Consider the following 13,686-nt stretch of genomic DNA (forward strand, 5'->3'; position numbering starts at 1 on the left):
CAATGAATTCAAAACACAGATCTATATCCTGACCTTCCTTTTGTTCCTTGTTTGTTGCTTATGTACCTTTTGCAGATCTATGTGAATGGCAAAACACCACCTCCTTGCCAGTGAAAGCATTCTTACCAGCAAGTAAATTATGCTGAACAGAAATTAAAGCATCAATGATGGCTTACCAACTCCAAAAATTCTATTTCACTTTGGAGTGCTTCATAAACACTTTGCATGTCATCTTCTTTATAAAGGTCTAATTCTTTTTTCAGCCTGTTTTAAAGGAAATATCCATGTTATCCATTTAGCAATGAATTCTTTTAAATTTGATCTATTTATTTATTTATTGAATATATATATATAGAGAGAGAAAAATCTGGAAGGGATGGGGAGATAGAGATGGAAAGAGACAGAGTGACATTTGCATCACTACATCACCACTCGTAAAGCTTCCCCAAACAAGTGGGTACTGGGGCTAGGACCCAGGTCCTTGTATATTATAACATGTGTGCTCAACTAAGTGTGCCACTGCCCAGCCCTAGAAATGAACTCAGAATATTTTAATACATGGGTAGAGACAGGTTTGCAGCTTCTCCTATGATAATTTCAAGTTAGGACTAAAGGATTTGATAGACCTCTAAATTTTTTATAATTTTATATGGAGCATAACATATTTTGGAAAAACTTCCATAAGGAAAATAAGATAGAATGAATCACAGACATAATAATATTATTGGTCATGACAAGAGCAAAATGGCCTAGTGAATAAACTACAGTACTGTCTAAAGACTTTGGTTTTTATATGGCAACTGACAAGGTGAACGACACTGGGTAAATCATTTAACTTCTCTGAATCTCACCTGAAAAATCTCAAACACAGGAAAAAAAAAAAAAAGTTATGACCAGTAAAATTTCTTCTTGCTCTAGACATTATTAACCTTAGTATTCATGAATGTCATTAAACATATTACAAGCAAAAAATAATATTATGGCATTTTAAAATGTCTATATTTACCGCAACGAGGCGGCAACAAAAAGGGGGAAAAATGGCCTCCAGGAGCGGTGGATTCATGGTGCAGGCACCGAGCCCAGCAATAACCCTGGAGGAAAAAAAAAAAAAAATGTCTATATTTAATGTGAAAAACAGTACAGAAATCTTTCCATTTCTAATATTATGACTAACATTCCTCTCCTCCCCACTTCCCCCCCAAACAAAAAAGCAAAATTATAATGTGTGACTTGACTGGCTGAGAGCCTGGTCAAAGAGGTGGGTGAGACTGCCCTAGAGCAGATAGTAAGAGCTACACTGCTTTCACACACCTAAGCACACTTAGCCAATCACAAGGAGGAAACAATAGAGCTACTTAAACCTTTGTTGAGTCTTAAAGGGGAGCCTAAAGGACTTCAAATTGTCTGCATGATACCTGTATAGAAAAAAAGGAAAAAGGAAATCTTCTCTAAAGGAATGTGTAACACAATATATAACACATTTAGACACAGTGCACAGGTAAACTGACAACAAAACAAACAAACAAACAAACAAATGATTGTTAAGATCAACACATGCCCAGTAAGGTAAAACATAATGAAAAGTCATTGGGAACAACAACAACAAAAATATACCCATAACATATAAAGAAGTACATGTCAAATTCAAAAATACACAAAACAATGGAAAATGCTCAATTCACATACACAGTTACAGGTTACTCTCACACACACACAAAAAAAGATACACAATGGCTAACAGATATGAAAACATTTTTAGCTTCATTTGTCATCAAGGGAATGCAAAAAAAAAAACAATGCCATGTTTCCATAAACATCAGAGAAACTAAAATGAAGTGGCAATGTCAAGTGTAGACAAAAAGTAGGGATCCAGTAGAAATAATGAGTTGTGTCTTACTCTTTCAACTAATATGCTAATTTGTCCTGTAGTTGCTATCTGCTGACTATTTAGTGCGATTATTTAGATGAACGGATTAAAAATTTAGCAGTTAGTGTATCATTTTCTATTAGATCCACCTGTTCATTGTTCTCTGCCCTGCTTACTTTTTGATTATTTTTATGATGATGTTTTCTCTATCTCTATACTGACATGGTTTTTTTTTTCATTTTGTAATGATTGCACTAGGTTATTATTGTGTAATCTTAAATAATCTGTTCCTATACTTAACAGTATAAGGACTTCATAACAGTAAATTTCTTTTATAAATATATATACTTATTTATTTTCCCTTTTGTTGCCCTTGTTTTTTATCGTTGTTGTAGTTATTGTTGTTGTTGATGATGTCGTTACTGCTAGATAGGACAGAGAGAAATGGAGAGAGGAGGGGAAGACAGAGAGGGAGAAAGAAAGACAGACACCTGCAGACCTGCTTCACCGCCTGTGAAGCGACTTCCCCTGCAGGTGGGGAGTTGGGTGCTCGAACCGGGATTCTTGCACCCGTCCTTGCGCTTTGCGCCACATGTGCTTAACCCGCTGCGCTACTGCCCGACTACCGTAACAGTAAATTTCTAACTTCTTCCAATTTTTGTCCTATTCACAGCATATATTTTCTTTTACATATGCTATAGATATAAAAATATTGCTACTATATTTGCTTTAGTCATCTATCAGTTAGATTAATTAAAATGTAAACAGACTTTCATATTTATTCTAACCATTCTGGGATGTTTGTTCATGTTACCACAGGCCTTTTTTCTGTAATATACTCTGTTATCAAGGAATTCTATCAACTTGTGTTAGTCTAAAGGCATCTTACTTTTCCTTCTGCAGGATTCTTTTGATAAGAGCTCTACTATGTACTTTTTAATTTCATATAGCCCATATACATATGCATCTTTTCTTTCTTTGCTTTCCTCCATGATTTTCTCTTTCTTCTGGTTTTTACTGGCTTGAATAAAATGTGTACAGATTTTATTTTTATTTTCAAAAACATTGCTGAAGTTCTCTAAGCATTTTTATCTTTCTTTACTTCTGTAAACTACTATTTCATCTTTTTAAAATTTTTTTAATATGGAATGGTATGGCTGATTCCAGACATGGTAAATAAAAGAAACCAGACTCTCAGTACACAATATACGATGTTACTTCATTAACAACATATTAAACAGTAAAACTAGGAAAAGAAACTACCTGGGATGTCTAGAAGCGAAATGTACGTATTTGTTATGAATGGATAAGAGTGAAAATTTGGGGGTGATAGGAGAATTCTCTATCTTGATTGTGGTGATGGTTACATGACCGAATGTGTTTGCCAAAAGCAATAGAAAACCTGCATATTAAAAAGGGTGAGTGAGTCCTGGGCTGGACAACAGCTCACCCAGTAGAGCACGAACCTGTGTTAGAGACCCCACCACACAGGAAGCACCACACAGGAAGCGCCATGCACAGGGGAAGCTCTAGCTGTGCTTTGGTATCTTTCCTATTCTAACTGAAGTTAGGTAGTTAGTTAGTTTGAAATAGAGGCAGTGAGAGAGATGACAACACCAAAGTTCCATGCAATGCTGTAGAGGCAAGGTTCGAACCTGGGTCACGTGTATGGCAAAGCAGCACAAAATCCATGTGAGCCATTTTACTGGCCCTCTCTCTGAATTTAATGGGTTAGCTGGGAGTCGTGGAATCATGAAGGTACAAAGCACTGACACGGAAGGAAAAGAAGAAGAAGAAGAAGAAGAAGAGGAAGAGAAAGAGGGAGAAGGAGAATGAGGAGAGGATGAAGAGGAAGAGGAAGAAGGAAGATTGTGTGGTATCTGAATTTTACTTAAACAAACCTGTAATATAAAAGCAAGCCAGCGATAGAAATCCTGGCTACTGGAGGACAAAGAAAACCACCTAAGTGAAAGATATTCTCTCTGTAAAAGACCAAACGGAGCGCAAGGACCCGCTTAAGGACCCAGGTTTGAGCCCCCCTCCCTCCCCACCTGCAGGGGAGTCCTTTACAGGCAGTGAAGCAGGTCTGCAGGTGTCTATCTTTCTCTCTCCCTCTCTGTCTCCCCTTCTCTCTCCATTGCTCTCTGTCTTATCCAAGAATGATGACATCAATAACAAGAACAATAAAAATAAAAAGAGCAACAATAGGGAAAATAAATAAAATATTTAATTTAAAAAAAACAAAAAACGACCAAACAGAGCCACCCATCATCCACTATTAAAACTAACCTGGAAACTGACATCACGAATGTGAAATCAGATGTAGGGAGCCAAATAAACAATTAAATTCAACAGAATTAGCCCTGAAGTCTACCCAAATGCAGATGAGAAATGAAATAGAAGACAGGAGGGGTTACTGAGTGATGAAATATAGGTTAAATGACCATAAGCAAGAGGAAGTCCTACCCTGTGTGGGAAATACTGAGAATAGGTCATGGCCTCAAGATTGAGAGAACTGGTTTGTATAGAATCAGGGGAAGTTTTGAAAACCAATGGTTGTCTAATTTGGAGCATGGGAAGGGCTGTTTCTTTTGTTTTTCCAGGGTCTTCAGTTTCCATCGGCTTGTTTCTGGTCTCTAAAGGTTACGGGCCCTTCCAAGTTTCACTTCTGACTCTATAACCATTGTTGATATAGTGAAAGCTGTTAAAGAACTATGCAATCAATAAAAGGGAAAATAATCTAAAGAGCAGGTAATCCCAATATTGCATAAATTGATCCAGAATAAAAAAAGAACAGTGATATCAAAACCTGATAATGATATATATATATATATACCATTCTATGAATACCTAATACAGATGAGAGAATATTAAATGTTAACAAAAAGTTTAACATCACATTAAGCAAGTAATATAGTATGATGAATTGGGAGTTACTCCAGGACTCTAATATATGCTTCAATATTAGAACTCACTAACACACTTTGCCATATTAGTGTTTTCTGTTTTTTGTTTTTTTTTTCTTATAAGAGCACTGCTCAGCTCTGGTTTATAGTGGGTACCAGGGACTGAACCTGGGACTTGAAAGCCTCAGGCTGAGAATCTCTTTGCATAACCATTATTCTATCTTCCCCACCCCATATTAGTATTTTCAAGACAAAAAACAGCATAATCTCCAGGAATACTGGAAGGAGTTATGAAATTTTAAAATCCTGCTCAAAATAAAAATCAAATAAAAATCTGAATTAATGGGTACATATTTTAAATAATGTAACAATACAAATGTCACTCCTAGAGTAAAAATTGTATCTACCAGGGTAGCATTAGAGTAATTTCCCTGCCTGTCAGGAACAAGGAGCCTGACTGTCTCTACTACTTTTTAAAATTCAACTATAGGTTGTTGTTTGTTTGTTCTTGAGCACCAGAGTAATTAATAGAGCTTAGTGTTGGTGTGACTCCAATGTTCCCATCAGCCGTTTTTTTAATAAAACTTTGCAAAAACTTTTTTCTTTCCTCCGACAGAGGTGGATGACAGAGATCGAGAGGGAAAGAGAGAGAAAGAAAATGGAGGGGGGGGGGGGGGAGAAAACACTACTGCACCACTTCCCTACTACTCATGAAGGTTCTCAAGTCTGGGGTCCTTGTGCATGGTGGCATGTGCACTCTACTGAGTGAGGCACATGCTGGCCCCTCAAGTGCAGCTGTAAAAGGACAGCAAAAAAGTAAGCAAAGTAAAGATGAACAAAATCTGGAAAATAATATTTTCCATACATACCAATGACAAAGATTTTATCTCCCTAAAATACAAAGAAATTTCATAATAAGGGGGGGGAAAAAAGACCAAAACACTGATGGAAAGCTATAAAGAGGTGTTTGCTTCAAAGAACACAATATGCGAAGAATTCTGAAACATAGAACAATGCTCATTTTTATCCCAAATAAAATCACTGCCAATTTACTACACAGGAATATAATTTTTCATTCATTAGACTAGTAAAATTTCAAATGTGATTAACACACTCTTGAAATCATGGGAAAATGGGTATGTTCAAATAGACTGCTAAGAATCCAAAATGATTAGACCTCAATGGAGGGGAATTTGGCAATATCTAATGAAACTATATTTATATTTTTCTTTTGATCCTAACATTCCACGCTTTTTTTTTTGTTTGTTTCTGTTCTTTGTCACCAATGCTTCACAGGGGCTTTGAACCTGGATTCCACTGCTCCCTACAGACAAGTTTTCATTTTTGTTGTTGTTGTTATTGTTTTGTTTTCTCAGATAGAGGAAGAAGGATAGTGAGAAAGAAGGAGACAGAGATACCACAAGATTCGCCTGTGCAAGTGTTCCCAAGTAGGAGCTGTAAGGCTCAAACCCAGGTCCTTGCACATGGCAAAGTATACTTTCTATTGAGTTAACTCCTGAACTATTTCAGTAATACATCTTGTAAACAGAAAGCAACATACCCACTGTTCATTATTGAAACATTATTTGTAATCACAAAATGGCGTTTCCATTCATATGAGATTGCTGAATAAGTTACAGTACCTCCCTACAGTGGAGAACTATGGGAAGAACTATAATATGGAAATAAATATAGCTTCTTTTAACTAGCATACAGTGAATTTTAGAATATACTGCTAAATGAAAAACAAAACACACACACATGCACACACACGGTTACATCCAGTGTGTTTACATTTATGAAAAAGGGGCAAAAAATAAGTATTTTATTTTTGAGGAGAAAAAAAAGGGAAAATAATCCACAACGTAGTGAAACTGGTTACCTATTACAGTGAATGAAAACTAGGTAGATAGGAAATGAAACAAAATACTAGTTTTTTAATAGACTTCTGACCTGTGGATCACACTGATGTTTTACATATTCAAAGAGTAAAATTAAGTCAATAAATTTGAGGGAGACAGCTATAAAGCAAGAAAAAAATAACAACTGAACTAGACACAAGCAGAAACAAATAGGCCTGACTGTTTCTAAAATTTATTATTATCATAAAGGAGAGGGGGTGGTGGAGCAATTCAAGCCAGGAAAATAGCTCAGCCTGTTAGGGTACTAATTTGCATTCCTGAGGCCACTGGGGTCACATTCTGCCAGTTCTAAGTAGTACTCTAATCCTCACTGTCTACTAATCCTTTCTCATTCTATCTTAAGATAAATAAAGTTATTTCCAATAGTTTTTATACACTGTAGTCTAACCATCCATACTGGCCTATGCTATAAGGTAATTAAGGATTATGATAGCGTCTTACATTTTATTAATATGTTTACTGTTACTAGCACGCAGCTAATAATTCTAAAGTTATTTTGGTATGTCATAGGATTTAGAAAATAATTACCAGGCCATTGTTATGAATGAGTATACACTGAAAGAAAGCTACACTTGTAGAATAGGAGGGTAAGAAGGCAGACCCTGTCATTTGGATTTATGATTTTAAAAAAGTGAACGTTTTTATTTTTATTAATTTAAAGGTTTTTTTTTTTTTTTTTTTTTTTAAGGATAGAAGGTAAGAGATAGAAGGAGAGAGAGAATGAGAAACACCAAGGCACTGTTTCACCAGTTGTCAACCATCCCCACTGCATTGTGTTCCTATGTGGTGGCTGGGGGCTCGAACCCGGGGCCCCTCTCATGGTAGTCTGAACTTTACTGCATGAGCTGTCGCAGCCCCTCATTAGAATCCATGACATCCAGTACCAAGGACTACATCTAGCATGTCAATCTTCGTTTCTAAACGCCGTCTCCTACTCAAAATACAAGGTCAGCATGAAACATACCAGGATGAAAGTGATCAAAAACTGATGGAACCATTGCAGAGGACACAAAAATTGAGTTCAAAAGCCTACTTCTGGCCAAATATGGGACAATATGAGCATATAAATAATGATGTTCTACTCATGTGAAATATAGATGATGAAAGCAAATTAACTTGGGGAAAAAAAGGCAACCAAACTATTTCTGGGTCTTTGTGAGAAATATTATGGTTACCGGGAGTAGGGAGGTAGGGCTAGAGCAGAGAACTAGCGGGAGGTACAGTGACTGACTTAAACCATGTGTAGCTATGAATTTATGCTCACGAAATCTAATAATTGCATAACACAATGTCAAATCACTATTCAAAATTAAAATTTTTAAAGTAATGATCAGAACGAATGATAATACACAAAGTAATAAATAAATTCATGAGTCCATAGAAAACAGTTAAAAAAATAGATGGGTAGGGGAAAGTGGAATCTCTTATTTTTTTATAGATGTTTCACAGCAAGAAAATGAATCCTATTATCACCATTGTAACAACTGTTTGAGGGATAAGGCATCAGTGAACACTGTCATGATTAGTGAAAAAGTTATTATGAAAAACTCGATACACATGGCTTCAAAGAATCATTCCATATGTCATTTATTAATGGGTCAGACAGTGGTGGTGTACCCCATAGAGTGTACATATTACTATGCTAAGGGCTTGAACAGGGAGAAGTGGTGGAGCAGTGCTGCAGGTGTCTCTCTCTTCTCCTCTCTCTCTCTCTCTCAGTAAAAATAGTAATAATAATAATAAAATAAAAAGCAAAAATTTGCAATAACAAACCTATCAGTTAAAAAAAAAGTATACTTTCCTACTAGAAAATCTTAAGTAGGGGGCTGGTGGTGGCACACCAGGTTAAGTGCACATAGTATGAACAAAGCCCAAGGACTGTGCAAGGATCCTGGTTGGAGCCCCTGGCTCCCCACCTGCAGAGAGGATGGTTCACAAGCGGTGAAGTAGAATTGCAAGTGTCTATCCTTCTCTCTCCCTCTCTATCTCCCTCTCCTTTCTCAATTTATCTCTGTCCTGTCCAATAAAATGGAGAAAATGGACACCAGGACCAGTGGATTAGTAGTGCAGGCACTGAGCCCCAGAGATAATCCTGGAGGCAAAGAAAGAAAAAACTTAACTAAGGGGTGCAGCATAACACTGTCCCCCCAAAAAACTAACACACATGCCTCATGATGTAATGTTCTGCAGCCACAACATTATATATATATATATAAAATTTTGGAGATATATATATATATCCAAAACCTGATAATACATATAATATATAATGTAATATATGTAATTACACGCGACATATATGAACTAGTATAAAGACAAAGTAACTAGAAAAGACGACTTAAAAAGATGTCTTCGTTTAGAGCGAGAAAGATGCTGGGCACTGCTTAGGATATGCGGTGCCAGGGATCAAGCTAAAGCCTAATGCATACAAATCTTGCAGGATCCACCAAGCACTTCTCCAGTCACAAGACTACTTCCTTTTAATCCTCTTCTGCAACTAATCAGATCAAACCAGGATTTAATACAACTTTTGTTTTCAAATTCTATGTATCAAAAAAAATCAACATGAAATGATAAAATGGGGAGGAAGCTGTCATGTTTTAAAGGATAATAGTTTATTAAATAATCAAATAATAAAAAGTCAACAGAAAACATTAAAAGTAAATGGGTTTTTATTCATGTTTAAACTTGAGCCCATAATTCACGTCAGAACTCAAACTCACGGAAAATAATTCTAAGTATAGAAGAAGCTTTATGCACAAAGGTGCTCATCTGGTGTTGAAAGAAAACTGGGAACAGCTTAAATATGGTACCATAAGTGAATTACTAAGTTGATTAGGTACAACCATTTGGCCTACAAAGTTACAGCAAATGGAATTAATGGGCACGTGTAGTTAACTATAGCAGATATATGATCATGTTAGCAAAAGAAAAAAACTAGGAGGCAAATCTGAACAATTCCCAAGTGTTTCCACATATAATGCATTTTTTACTATAGTTAAAAAAAAAAAAACTCACATAGAGACAAGCCAGAAAGAGAAAGACCAATAATACCAAATTATCACACTTACTATTGGAATTTACAAACAAAGCACAGTAAGGGAAAACATGAGGTGAAACTTGGATGGAATGTGGCATATTACACCAAAGCAAAGGATTCTGGAGAAGGAGGGAGAGGGATAGGCTGAAGAGACATTGAGATTCTGTTGTATCCCCTAGTGTTGTATCCCCTAGTGTTGTATCCCCTAGTGTTGTATCCCCTAGTGTTGTATCCCCTAGGCGCTAATCAAGGGGAGATGAGAGACTGTGTTTATGCGTTAAAGACTATACTGGACACCATCAATCCCACCCAATAAAATACCCCCAACAAAAAACCCATATAATATAGTATATAGATGGAGTGGGGTTTTTTTTGTTTGTTTGTTTGTTTGTTTTTAATTAAGGCTTTTCAGTGCCATGAAAAGGTAACTGAAAAAATCTGGAATAGTGCAGAAAATTAAAAAAAAAAACATATGGAACTTAATTTTTTTTTTTTAACTTAGCAGTGTTGGCCCACCGTCTTCTCGTGGCTTAAAGGTGATAATAACCAAAGCAGGCTGTCCTTAGTTCATGTGTAGTAGCTGAAGGAAGTCCTTCTTGACTCCTATAGCCAATCAGTCAATGCACTGAAGCATGAGATCTGCTTACTATTATGTCGTTTCAGCTAGCTGCAAATGTATTAATATCCATACCATTATCATCCTGCATCTTTTAAAGCTAGCAACAGCAATCTTTTAAGTGCAGATCTAATTTCTACAGCTTGATTATATGCTGAATAGAGAAATACATCTTATGATTCATTTCTAATGTCCTCCATAATTTCAGCAGTCTTTTATTGTTAGCTAACCAAAAAGGAAAGTAGTCATCACCCGTATTCTGATGGGCATGAAAGAACCTGTGGTCCATTTGGGCTGAAAAGGAGGAGGGGCACATACCATTTTATTTGAAAAGACACATATATTAAAATGGAGCCTGAAGTACATTGTATAGAAGCATTCAAAGTACTTTGTAATTCTTTCACCTTCTCTTACTCTTCTAAAATATTACAAAGGTTCTATGCTTGTGCTGATATTTTTCTAAAGACATTTATCTGATGCTCAAAATATATAAATTGTTCTGTACTTTCGTTCCTTGCACATTCATTCAGAATTCCTACTTACTGTCATAGTCTTAAATGTTTAGTACACAGTGAGCTCACATATGTGCGGGTTTTTTTTTTCCCATTGCATTTTTATAACTACAAACTTTGTGAGCTGTATTCTGAACATTTTTCTTCCACTGAGAATGGGAAACAAAACATATTGTGTAATGCATGTCGTGATGCTTTTTAGGAACACATGTTAATGTTTTTGTTTGTTTTACCAGAACACTGCTCAACTCTGGCTTATGGTGTTGTAGGGGATTGAACCTGGGACCTTGAAGCCTCAGGCATGAGAATCTGTTTGCATGACTATTGTGCCATCTCCCCCCCCATCCATATGCTAATGTTTTGAACAAGCTACTTAGCAAGCTGTATTCTTAGTGTTTTTTCAGTAAGTGGAAGTAACATCCATTTTATAATGTACACAGTAAAAGTGGTCAAGCTTTCTATTTTTTCTAGAATATATGTAGAAAGTTGAAACTTGGCCTGGGCTAGGTGTAGTGTATCAAAGCAAAGGATTACGCGGAAGATGAGGAAGGGGGAGGTGGAAAGGACCATGGTTTATGGTGGTAGAAAAGGGGTCATGGTTTATGGTAGTAGAAAAGGATTTAAGTTGGAGGTGATAGTATTCTGCAGTCATCTATCATGGGAAAATGAGGAATTATGCCCATATATCAACAACCGTATTGTAAACTAATCCCTCAATAAAATGATAAAAACATAATAAAGTTGCACTCTTTGTAGGAATGGACACATTTCTAGTTCTTTTTAAAAAGATTTTATTTATTTATTAATGAGAAACATAGGGGGAGAGAGCCAGACGTAACTCTGGTACATGTACTGCCAGGAACTGAACTCAGGACCACATGCTTGAGAGTCCAATGCTTTATCCACTGAGCCACCTCCCAGACCACCATTTCTATATTTTTAAATTCATTTTTATCTATTTATTTATTGGACAGAGACAGCCAGATATCAATAGGGAAGGGGATGATAGAGAGGGAGAGAGATAGATACTTGTAACACTTCACCACTTGCAAATCTTTTCCCTTGCAAGTGGAGGCCAAAGGGGGCTTTGAACCCAGGTCCTAGTGCACTGTAACATGTGCACTCAACCAGGTGCACCACCACCCAGCCCCCCATTTTTTTTTTAATTCATGATATTGTTTTCATTCTATTTTCTCATTGGGGATAAGCATGCTTTCTTTAAATCCCAAGTTGTATTTTGAATAAAAATGAATATTTATTAAAAAGGAAAACAATTTGGTATACAACTATAAATTCTTCATTCATGTATCATTTATCCTCCATTTGTTTGTCTACCTATCTATCTATCTATCTATCTACATTATTTGGAGTTAAATTATAGATATAAAAATACCTGATACCTACAACTACCAGACAATTTCACGAATATGTAGAACATTATATACTGAATGTATGCATTTATGTAATTTGTAAAACAGAACAATGAAACAATGAACTTGCAGAAACCAATCCAAACAAAACAAGAAGTGGCTAAACTAAGACTTTATGAGAACAGGCCCAGGCAGTGGCACACCTGGTTGAGTACACACATGACAATGCACAAGGACCCTGGCCCCCACCTGCAGGGGGAAAGCTTCACAAATGATGAAGTAGGGCTGCTGGTGTCTCTCTGTCTCTCCCTCTCTATTCCCCCTCCTCTCAATTTCTGGTTGTCTCTATCCAATATAAATAGAGATAGTTAAAAAAAAAATAATTTAAAACAAGACTTTGTGTGAGAACTATAGTGGGTTATCATTAGGTGAGGGGTGGAGCACAGAACTTTGGTGATGGGTACTATGTGGAAAAATTCTCCTATAATCTTACAATTTTGTAGAACAATGGGGCCAGGCAGTGGCACACCTGGTTAAGCATTCACATTACAGTGCGCGAGAAGCTGGGTTTAAGCCCTCAGTCCCCACCTGCAGGGGGAAAGATTCACAAACGGTGAAGCAGGGCTGCAGATGTCTCTCTGTCTCTCTCCCTCTCTATCTTCCCCTCTCTTCTCCATTTCTCTCTGTCTCTATCCAATAATAAATAAATATCTTTAAAAAATTTTGTAGAACATTAAGTCACTAATATAAATTTAAAAACTAGTTGATCCTAAAATTCTAATCATATTTCTCCCAAGAACAAGGATAGTCTTCTAGACACCACAGTGAACTATTACGCTTAAGAAATCTCACATTGGTCTGATACTCTCAACTAGTTCGCAGGCAATGTTTCAATTTCCCCTTTCATATTAACAGTGGTCTTTTCTTATTGGAAGATTCTAGCCCACATGCTTTGTATGATGCTGTTTCAATGTAGATTTATTTGATCCTTTGCCATTAGATACAGATTAAAAATTGGCTAAGAGTATTTCATTGGCAGACTATAGTATATAGTATATATTAGATATATGTACATGTAATGCTTTGTAGGTACAATGCTATACATATATTTATTTATAATATAAGATTATGATCTGCTGATAAAAGGGTCCAGTCAGCATTTGGGGTTAATTAGGTCAGGCACCTCTTTTTACCACACATTTTCTATTATTTTCCCGGCTCCTATATGAAATGGGGCTGTATGTACAAGCAAACATATTAAAAAGGGGGGAAAGTCTGTATTGCAATATCAAACATATTATAATACAAAGATATATAATATCAAAGGTACCAAAGAATTTTGGAAGTTAGTAATATACTATATAACTTGCCCAATAAATAAAAGTTTGGGGACAAACGAACACATTTCCATCAGACTACAATTTTAAAAACAACCAATAAACTCTACCATCCA

The 13,686-nt window shown here is 36.2% G+C and overlaps 1 protein-coding gene across 1 annotated transcript in view; it reads right to left on the minus strand.

Annotated features, from left to right (window-relative positions):
- Window positions 1-13,686, minus strand: part of CCDC172 (coiled-coil domain containing 172) — a 66,702-nt gene that overhangs the window by 1,517 nt on the left and 51,499 nt on the right. Inside the window, exon 7 of the mRNA XM_007519964.2 lies at window positions 177-264. Within this exon, the coding sequence (XP_007520026.1) occupies window positions 177-264 (88 nt within the window). The remainder of the gene's footprint in view (window positions 1-176; window positions 265-13,686) is intronic.

The sequence above is a fragment of the Erinaceus europaeus genome, chromosome 14, assembly GCF_950295315.1.
Source record: "Erinaceus europaeus chromosome 14, mEriEur2.1, whole genome shotgun sequence".
Classification (NCBI taxonomy): Eukaryota; Metazoa; Chordata; class Mammalia; order Eulipotyphla; family Erinaceidae; genus Erinaceus; species Erinaceus europaeus.